Raw genomic sequence first — 10,451 nt, 5'->3', positions numbered from 1 at the left:
AAGCCTGGGACATCACCTCTGACTGAGCTGTCCTTTGCACTGAGCTCACACTCTGTGAGGTTTGTCACCCCTGGCCACAATGGCCCTTGGGGTCTGTCAGAGAAAAGTGACACTTAACTTCTTCTGCTGCATTAAGTTCCCTTGCTGCCCACATGCCAGCTGCCACAGGCACAAAATGGAATGGGCTTTAGCAAGTATCCATCTTCAACAGGGAGGCAGAGCCTGCTGGAATCCCTTGAGCACACCCAGACACTGACTGTGCTGCCAGTGTGGCGCTGTGTGGGTGCAGCCTGCTAGGGCAGTGGTGGAGCTGAGCTAGCAAATTGCTTAAAACCAGGATTTCTGTCTCGATAGCAAGTATTGCCAAATAGTGAATCAGTCAAAATTAACTTCTTAAGTTTGTGTCCTGGGTTTTCTTTTTCCACTAATGTTTTGTTTAAATCTACATTTAAATTAGAAAGGTTATCCCATTTTATCCCATTCCTAACCTGGCAATGTGGTTTTTTGTTGTTTTGTTTTTAATCAAAGGAAATCACATTCCATTCTCAGTCTGTCAGCAGAGGGTGAGTGCAGACATTTGGGTGAATTTGTAAGGCAGGATGAAAAGCTGTGAGGTTGTACAGGCACCTCTAAAAGCTCAGAGCTAGAAAAGGAGCACTGGTAAAACTGCTGGAGAGCCAAGTGCTCTGAAGCCTGGGCTGTGCTCAGCACCAGCTCTGGTATCCCTCCAGGCTCAACTACATCACCACTGTTCCTAATCTCCTCCTCTGTTTCCCCTGTAACCCTCACCTGAGTGTCCCCTTTCCCTAGCTGTGTTAGGCCGCAGCCCTGTCTCTGACACCAGACTCACCCTTGCCTACAGTTTTTCACCAGGCCTCCCACAGGTGCCAGGAGGATGGACCTTCCTCACCTCAAGCCTCTCCTGGCTCTGGCTGCAGCAGTACAGCCCACAAGGTGCTGCAGCATCGCTGGCCCTGGTTGCCATGTGCTCAGCAGGCCTCTGTATCACCTCTGGGTAGCTACACCCACTGGGAATTCTTTAAGTTGCACCATGCAGAGAGAACCTAGGAGCCACACTAGGCTCAGGTTAATGGCTCCTTCACCTGCCCCCCCAGCACAAGCAGCATTCCAAGCCTGGCTCTGCTCCCCAGTTGAGTGTGCAATGATCTCCTGTCAGGCCTTGCAGCTTGGAGTGCAACCAGCCTTGGCAAAGACAGAGAGAGGCACCTGTATTTGGAAAGACAACTCTGCTGTCCCAGAGAGACTAGGGACACAGGAAGAGTTGGAAATCTCTTCCCTCCTTCCAAGTACATGGAAAAAAACCCCACCAACCAAAAAAAAAAAAAAAAAACAACCCACATTTACACCCATGGCACTATATGCAGCATATTTTTAATTTAATAAAATAAAAAGAGAAAAAAGTTGCCTTGCAAAAGTACCAAAACCTGCTGGTTTGTCAGTCAGGTTGTGTTGATGAGAAAAGGATTGACAGATAAAACCCAGGCTTGTGGGGAAGAACAGCTTTCACTGCTCCATCCCCAGCTGTCTGTGGAGCAGGAACAAGGCACCGCAAGCGGGCTCTGCCCCGTGTCCCAGCCCTCCAGGCACAGACTCTGGCCAGCCCCTGGGAAAACCAGGGCCAGTGCCTCCAGGTGGCAGGAAAAAGAGGGCTTGTTTGTGCTTGTCTGAATGGCAACTGCAAAGCCCAGAAACCACGGCACTGAGGGAGCCCGACGTGGTGCTGGGGCTTCTGGGCAGTGCAGCCTTTGGCCTCTAACAGCAGCAGATGTAACCAAAAAGCAACCTCAAAGGACTCTGCAAGCCTTGGGAACTGTCCAGCTCAGGTACTGCATAAAAATCAGCCTGGGCTGAGGGGGCAAAGAAAAGTGTCCTGGAGCAGGGGTAAAGAATTGATAAAACCAAACTGGGAGGTACTGGCTTTCACTGCAGTGCCCTCCCAGAGCAGATCCCAGGCCTGGGGTAGGACAGGCTGGGAGTCCTTCCCTTGCCTGTGCCTGTACTACCCAGAGCCCCTCCTGGAATGGAGAAGAGCACTCCTCACCCTTGGATGGGCTCAGCTTGGGACTTGCCTCACTCAGAGGTGTTTCAAAAAGAAACCTAGTGTTTTGCTTGCCCTTTCCTCCTGCCAAGCTCTGTAGTACTAACAGAAATGGAGGAGCTTTAGCCAGAGGCAAGACAGTGCCAGGGAAGAGTTCCCTTGTTCATCAGTGACTTTGGGGAGAAGCCACAAGACAGAGGTGGGGCAGGAATACCAGCAGCCCCATGCTGGTGTGTCCCCAGGCCTGTGCCTTGGCTGTAAGTCTTTAACCTATTAAGGCAAATGGAAAGGTTTGGAGCTGCGTCAGCCCAGAGCGTTTCCTGGGCTTGTTCCAGCCCCTTTCCCAGGAAAAGCAGGTGGAAAACTGAGTCACTGGTCCTGCCTATCCATACCCCACTCTTTTTCTCAGCGGGTTCTGAGAAAATCCAGCAAATGCCTTCAGGTGGAGGCAGGACAGCAGGCATGGCTTACATGCCATGGCCTCAGCTTCCTTAGACCTTTTGAACAGGGGTCTCGCCCGGCGGGAGCTTCTTGCTGCGCTTCTTCATGCGGCTGCGGGCGTAGACACGCAGGAAGAGCGCCATGAAGACAACGGCTATGCCCAGCCCACCCACCACAGTGACAGTGTGCCCGTAGATGAGGCAGGAGAGGAGGATGGCAAAGGCCTGCCGCAGTGTCATGATGATGGTGAAGACAGCTGCCCCGAACTGGTTGATGGTGTAGAAGATGAAGAGCTGGCCGCAGGCGGAGCACACGGAGAGCAGCACGGCGTGGGCGGTGAACTCCGAGTGGCGGGCCATGAAGCGCAGCGACTCCAGCAAGGCACCCTGCTCCAAGAGCGAGCCCACGGTGAAAAGGCAGGAGAAGACGTTGACACCAAACATCATCTGCACGGGAGACATCTTGTAGGTGAAGAGAGCGTCCTGCCAGTTGGAGGTGAAGCTGTCGAAGATGATGTAGCCAGCCAGGAGCACTATGCCAGAGAAAGTGGTGACAGTGGACACCGTCCTGTTAGGAGCGCTGGAGAGCAGGAACATGCTGACCCCCACGGAGATGAGGGCAGCAGTCAGGTACTCCCAGTACTCATAGCTCTTGCGTGACACCAGTTTGCCCATCATCATCACTGGGATCACTTTGGAGGCCTTGGCCAGCACTTGGGTGGGGAAGCTGATGTATTTGAGTGCCTCATACTGACACCAGCTGCTGAGGATGTTGGAGAGGGAGGCAAAGGAGTATTTGTACATAGGAGCCCCATGGCGTGGCTGCTTGGTCAGGGCACAGTACAGACCAGCCACTGTGAAGGCCAGGATGCGGTTCATGAACACGAGGAACTGGGAGTCCTTGAACTTCTCTCCAGGGTCTGTTTCAGTGGCACCGTACGTTCTCGTCATCACACGCTCCTGGAGGACACCCCATGTGAGGTAGGAAATCTGCAAAGCAGCAGGAGCACAGGCAGAGTCAGGACCCACAACAGCAGTTGCCAGCAACAACAGGAAGAACAGACCCCAGGAGATCCTTGCTTTCCCCATGTCGGAATTCAGGACATCCCTCTGGCTGTCCTGGATTGCCTGAACCCCTGCCAAGGGGCTCAGAGACCTTGGCACAGAGCCCAAGATGCCTGTGACTTTGATTATAACCCATGGAAAAAATTATCAACCTTATATGAGGATCTGCAAGCCACGAAAGTCTAAGTAGAATAATAATTAGTTTGTCACAGGATGAAAAATAGATTTTTTTGGGTTTTTAGAATGGGGTTCAGGAGGCAAGATGGAGGAATCTGGGCATGTCCAGTCTTTCTCCTTCTTCTTGGCCTCCATCTTCTGCTGTGATGCTTTTGGATTGGTTTAAGGTAGAAACTCACTGTCTAGCATAGGTGATAGGTATTGGGAAGTTATGGTAAATAATGTACATGTAGCTTTTAGTATAAAAGATAACACTGCCCCAAGGGCGGCCAGTGTGCCTCTGTCTGACCTGCTGAATGGACCTCGGCGGGTCAGAGAAAGAATTTTATAGATAAACAATAAACAACCTTGAGAATGAGAACAGAAGAATTCTGACTCCTCCTTTGACTGCCAGGCTGGGAAACAAGACTTTCTAACGCATCTCAGGGTCACTCTGAGCAGCAGAAGTCCTGAAATCCCCAGCGTTGCTCACCCTCTGCATGGCAATGCTTCCCAGAGACACTGGGAGACAGGACCACCCCCAACTCCACCCATCTGAGCCAACCTGCTGATCCATGTGGTTACAACCAGGAACATCCAGTTCCAAAGCACAGCTGCTCAGTGGGCAGGGGAGAAAAGCCCACAATGCAAACATCCTGGTGAGAGTGAGCAGTTAGCTTTGAGCTGCTTTAAGCCTGTGGAACCAGACTGACCGAATCTGGGAACACCACTGATACACAACTGCGGTTTTGGTGCCAGCTCCCTGCGGCAGGTCCTGGCACTTTTCCCAGTGGGCTCTGCATTGGTTTTCACTTCCAGCTCCCTAGGCCTGGTTTTTACATCCAAATCAATTCTAATTTCAAAACCAGCAGACAAAATTGTCCACGAGGGATGATCACTGTCGTGGTTGTCATCTCCACTACTTTTGGTACAACACCAAGCCTCTCACAGAAGTAACAGACTTCCTCTCACCACACATCTCCCAAGAAAGTAAGACACAGAGAGATGGAAGAATTTGGTGGCCCACAGCATGTCTGAATAGGCTGGGGGAGTAAGCCAGAGAGTGAATTGTTTCCTGGCTGCAGGACACCTCAGTTTTTCTATCTCACTGCCCACACTGCTATTTCTTGTCCTTACAGATCAAAAAAGTTGCCCTTCCTGATGATGCTCAGGCTGTGACTGAGACTTGGGGAATCTAAGACTTTAAATTCCTGTTTATCTGTAGCTGAATTAAGTATTTTCTCTCCAGTACTCAAATTCAATCCATCAAGGCAGAATGCATCAGCCCCAGACAGTGACCCATGGGAGAGCCTGGGATAAAAGAGGGCTCGAACTATGTGCTGATCTGACATCAGAGCCAGAACAAAAGCAGCCTTAACAACCTGCTGAATCACAGAATTTTCAGAGGCTCTAGAGGACTGTGATCAGACAGGATGCTCCAACCCAAATGACAAAAGCTAAATAGACCTCCACAGCTCTTGGAGGTGGAATGTCCTCTCCCATCCTCCAACCCTGCCTTGATCAAGGACAGCATTGCATGCTCAGTCTCCAAGGAACTGACAGTCACTGGCCACTTCCTCCTTCCAGAATGGGACAGCCACACATGCACAGGACCCCTACCTGTAGACCAGCAGCACAGAAGATCAGCTTGAGCACCTGTCGGGCTGTGGAGGACTCTGTGGGCTCTGCTCGGGGTGGCAGGGAGCCATCGTCCTGATGTACAGACTTCACCTCAGAGCCAAACACACAGGATTTGATGACAGGGAAGCAAATGCCTCTGCCTGAACAGGATAAAAGAAGATGGAGACATAATTAACCAAAGTCTGGGCACCACATGCTGCACCAGCCTGAGGTGAAGCCTTCCTCCTCGGTAGCCTCCAGATCTGCTAGCACAGGGGGCCTCAGAGAAATTTGTTTCAGGATAGCATCTGGACAGCACTGGGACACAGCTCTGTGAGAGGTGAGGCTGAGGAAGGGAAGCTCCTGCTCCTACCTGTCTCCAAGTAGTTCCTTCTCTTGAAGTACTGGATGAGGAGGAAGCCCGGTACCACAATGCTGGCATAGCCAGCAGCATTAACAAAGAAGCGGAAGAGCCAGAAGTCCCCCCACGAGTCCTGCAGGGCAGGGGTGATCTCTTCACCTGCAGCCATCGCAGGGAGGGAGGCCAGCAGGAGGGGAATGCAAAATCTGCGGAGAGAGAAAGAGGCAGGTGGTGGGCTGCTGGTACACGGGCAGCTCCACTCCACATGCTGAAACACACCCACCATCCAGCCAATCCTCATCACCTGTAATACAGCCACCCAGACCCACTGCAGCGACAACAGTGATGCTGGCAGCACACAGAGCAGGAAGAGCCCTCTAGAGCTGAAAAGCACAGGCCAGACATCCGTGTTTGCTTCTGGTAAAGGTGGTTGCTCTGGAACATGTGGACTTAGAACCCTGGATTCCCAGGATTAGAGAGAACACTGCTGTAACCATCCGGTTTTGACTACACTCTTACTCCAAATGTAAGGAGCACCTCACACCTCACCTTTGTAAGTTAAACTTTAGCACAGCTTTTGGGTGGAAAAGAAAAAGGTCACTGAACAGAAGAATTTACTCCTACCTAGAAGCTCATGTTTCAAGCCTGTGGCAATGAGCAACCTTTCTCTGGAAGCAAACAGTTCAGAGCTTTCCCCTCCAGCTACGCCAGGTGAATGGATGAGAGGCAGGGTTTGGGGCTGCCAGCCTCCTCCACCTCCCCATGCAGCCCTGGAAGTGTGCCAAGGCATTCCTCACAGCTCAGAGGAAATTACCAGGGCTCACCCACTTGACAAAACACAGCCAGAAAGCAAGACTGGAAAGGAACTTTCCTACCAGCTGTCTGGTTGGGATTTTACCAGGACCATGCAATGAGGTATAGCTGATATTTTTCAGCTGTAGCTGTAGGAAGTGATCTAGCTAGCTTTAAAACAGCTTTAATAGTCCTTGAAGGAGTTCTTCCCTTCACTGTCCTCTCTCTCACAGAGGCAAACCTGCAATATTCAGGGGCACCAGGTACTCAACAGAATGAGCAAGCAGGCAACAACTTCCTACACCCAAGGCCACCTGCATCCCCCCTCACAAAGCAAGCTGCAGATTCCTGCATCAGGGTAGAACATTTCCCTGGTCCGTGCTACATCCCTGCCCCAGTTCCCTCAATTGAAAAAGCCTCCCAGTTCCTTGGGGACCAGGTGAGAGTGCTGTGGGCTGGCAACATAAACACACATCTGAAAAGCTCCTGTGACTGAAAGAGACACAGATGTTAATTCCGCCTCCATCTGAAACAAGCGAGTCAGAGGAATTAGGCCCTATTTAGGGGTGTACCTGGCCCCAGTGTTGTATAACTGTGACCTCTAGTAGCCCCCACACGAAACTCACAAACAGAAATTTACAAACTTAGGGACTTTACTTAGAAAATTACAAACTTTAAGGACTTTAAAGGCAAGAAAGTCCCCTGCCATTTCATGAGCAAGCGCTCCCATCAACCTCTTGGGAAAGACCTCAGGGACTTTTCTCATCCTCAGCTACTGTGGCCAGGCCCTTGGAGTTCAATAACCTGACCAAAGCTGGGGCTGTGTTTCACCCAGAAAACTCCCTTCTGTGACATAAAAGACAGAAATTCCCAGACCAGGCAGAGGTGCACATGGCTAGGGGTGGATTTCTTTGCCTGCTTCCTACTACTCTGTCTCCCCCCTCCCTGGAAAAGACAGTCTGACCCCTCCACTCAATCACTCCTGCTGCAGGGGCACCATCGCAGGCTGTACAGATGCTGTGGAATGCAAAACCAGGCCTCAGCGCTCCTGGGTTTGTCCGTATTAAGTAACTGTGGCTGGCGGTGGGGTGCAGAAACACCGTTCACTTTTGCAGAAGTCGGATATAAATGACAGGGTCTGTTGCCACATTTGCAACTTGAGAGGGACTGTGCAAGCTCCATTCAGCAGGACTGTGCCTGCTGTTACCCCGCCAGCTCCTGCAGCGCTGCCATGGGCGGAGAATCAGCTCCGCTCTCCCACAGCGACCGTGAAGAGGAGGCTATGGAGGGACAATGGCTCTCTATGCCTGCGCTAGCAATTCCCAGGCCCTGAGAGCTGACTCAGTGCAGCAGCCCCTGCCCTCTCTGCCCAGGCTGGGAAGGAACAGGGACGCCAGTGTTACAGGTAGAAAGCGGGGGGGCCGAGCAGGGAGCATGCTGAGGCATGAAAGGAGCCTTATTCTGCGGAGCAGCCCAGGAGCCGAGACAACGGAGCGGCCGCTGCTCCCCTGGGCACTGCAAGGGCAGCTCTCAAAGGCACCGCTTCAGAGCCGGGCTGGCACCCAGCCCGCTGCCTGGCATGGACAGTCTGGGTCCCGGCTCTGAAAAAGATCCCTGCCTATAGCCCTGATACTCTTCAGCGCGCCTCCAGCGCCTGGCAGGGCTGAGGTCAAACGCAAGCTTGGAGCTGACAAGTCCATACTAACATCTCGGCATCTCCCTGTGCCTGCACGCAGCCGGGTCGCAGGGCTGCCCGCCCCTGTCCCCCCAGGGCGGACGGCCGCCTCTGCCCGGGGGCCACAGCAGAGGCACGGGCTCCCCGCCGCTCCCCGCCGCCCGTGGGGCACCCTCGCCCCGGGCACGGCGCGGGGCTCCCGGGAGGGGCGAGCCCTACGCCTGCCGCTCCGGGGCTCCTCTGCCCGAGGCTGCGGTGGCCCCGCGGGAGAAGCGGCAAGGGGCCGGCTGCGGGACGAGCGTGGCCCCGGCGCCGCCTCCCTGCCCGGCGGCCACGTTCGCAGCGAGCAGGCCGGCAGCGCGGCGCAGCCTTCGCCGGGAGCTGCCGCCCGCGGGCCGGCCCGCCCTCCGCGCCCGCCCCGGCCTCGTTACCCACCTGCGGCCCGGCCCCGGCCCGGTGTCGGCCGGCTCCCCTCGGCTCCGCTCCCGGCGGCGGCGGCGGAACCCCGCCCGGCGGGCGCGCTGGCGCCCCACAGCGCCCCTGCCGCTCCGGAGGCAGCGCGGCCGGCGGAGCGGGGCGGGCCGCGGTCACGGGAGCGCAGGATCAATCGGGCTGGAAGAGAGCTGAGATCATCGAGCCCAAGCGATGAGCAAACACCACCATCTCAGCTGGACCGTAGCACTGAGTGCCACAGCCAATCTTTCCTTAAACCCTCCAGCGAAAGTGACTCCACCACCTTCCTTGGCCTGTCTATTCCAGTGTCTCATCGCCCTTTCTGTAGAGAAATTCCTCCTACCTAAATCTCCCCTGGCACAGCTTGAGGCTATGTCCTCTTGTCCTGGCACTGGTTGCCTGGACAAAAGGCCGATCCCCACCTGGCTACACCGCCTTTCAAGGAGGTGTAGAGAGTGACAAGGTTCCCTGTGCCTCCTTATCTCCAGGCTAAACACTCCCAACTCCCTGAGCAGCTCATCATAGGGCTTTTGCTCCAAACCCTTCCTTCACCAGCTCTGCTGTCCTTCTCTAGACATGCTCCAGCACCCTCTTGAAGTGAGGGGCCCAGAAGTGGACACAGGACACGATGGGAGGTCTCACAACTGCAGAGGGATGATGACTTCCCTACTCCTGGTGGCCACATTATTCTTGATCCAAGCTAAAAGCCTTCAAAGCTGACCCCCAGGCCGATTCCTGCCCCCTGTCTCAGGTTTGCCCTGCACTGGGCACAGCCACAGCTGGTCCCTGGCACAGGTGCTGCCCAGGGACTGCAGTCAGTATGGCACCTACTGTAGCCCTGCTTCTGAATCCCCTATCCCAGCCCCAGGCATGGATGCAGGGCTGGCTGGAGCCAGCACGTGGCCACCCAGTGATGTTTTACAAGACACCTTTTTAAAACAAATAGTTTTATTTTAAAATAACGAAACAAACAAAAAAGTGCAGATGACTTGTTTCTGCCTTTTCCCTTTGCTCCCAGCTACAGCCCTGGGCACACCATCCCACACTGCCCCGCAGCATCAGTCATCTCTTCTCTGGGAAGCCTGGAAGTGCCTTGTGTCCTTTGTGAAAGATGTCCTTGAAACAGCCCCATGGGTTTGCAGCAGGGTTGAGGCCCTGCTAGAAGGCGAGAGGCAAAGATTCAAAAGAAACAGAGCAATCCAACCCTGGACTCCTGAGGAAACCAGGCAAGGTCCCAAGGCCTGGGGGGTCCTTATGTTGCTTTCCTGACAGCGTTCCCTTACAAGAAGGGAGGAAGAAGACAAGAGCTAACTCTAGAGCATCCTGGTCGATTGCACCATCCAGTATTTGTCCCAAACAATAGCAGCTGCTCCCAGCAACAAGTGGGGAATTTTCCTGGCTGAGATGGGGTAAGTCATCTGTGCCTCCATTCCCACAGCACCTTTGGCTGATTTCCTAATGCATTGCATGTGCTCCTCTGGCTGGAGAAGTAAGTGGCAGGAAAGGGTGGTGAGCTGAACAACAAAAGGGATGGGAAGATAATGCTGCCACCTCTTCCACTTTCGGCCTGGGAGGATCTAAAAGCCAGGGAAGACCCATACCCTAAGTTTTTTAACCCCCTTCCAAGGAGGACAGGGGGCAGGATCTTCCTGTCCTCTGTGAGAGAGGAAATGACAGCACAGTAAAGCAGCAAGGCGTAAGGCACAATGGCAGAAGCAGGGATCCACAACCTGGTCTTCAGCATCTCCTGTACTCTTTCTCCAGGCCTGCAGGCAGATGTTCATAAGACAGCATGGAAATAGAGCACTTTGCTGGGATCCCCAGCCTCCC

At 53.9% G+C, this 10,451-nt stretch overlaps 1 protein-coding gene across 1 annotated transcript; it reads right to left on the bottom strand.

Annotated features, from left to right (window-relative positions):
- Window positions 1–1,370: 1,370 nt before the first annotated feature.
- On the bottom strand, window positions 1,371–5,794 carry SLC35B2 (solute carrier family 35 member B2). Its single transcript, XM_054280381.1, has 2 exons — window positions 5,714–5,794; window positions 1,371–3,489 (listed from the first exon to the last, which is right to left on the bottom strand). The coding sequence occupies exons 1-2, from the start codon at window positions 5,792–5,794 to the stop codon at window positions 2,551–2,553; spliced, it is 1,020 nt and encodes a 339-aa protein (XP_054136356.1). The 3' UTR covers window positions 1,371–2,550.
- Between the last annotated feature and the right edge of the window lie 4,657 nt (window positions 5,795–10,451).

The sequence above is a fragment of the Melozone crissalis genome, unplaced genomic scaffold, assembly GCF_028551555.1.
Source record: "Melozone crissalis strain CALT ecotype California unplaced genomic scaffold, PUWL_Pcris_2 ptg000027l_1, whole genome shotgun sequence".
Classification (NCBI taxonomy): domain Eukaryota; kingdom Metazoa; phylum Chordata; class Aves; order Passeriformes; family Passerellidae; genus Melozone; species Melozone crissalis.
The sequence above is the reverse complement of the archived record's forward strand: the minus strand, read 5'-3'. Positions and strand labels throughout refer to the sequence as shown.

What these genes read in the sequence shown, in the direction of transcription:
- SLC35B2 (XM_054280381.1), bottom strand. Translation starts at nt 5,794, where the DNA reads ATGCTGCTGGCTATGCCAGCATTGTGGTACCGGGCTTCCTCCTCATCC. An exon ending in AAGGAACTACTTGGAGACAG is followed by an intron (nt 3,490 to 5,713) that starts GTAGGAGCAGGA and finishes GCTGCTTTGCAG; the next exon opens with ATTTCCTACCTCACATGGGG.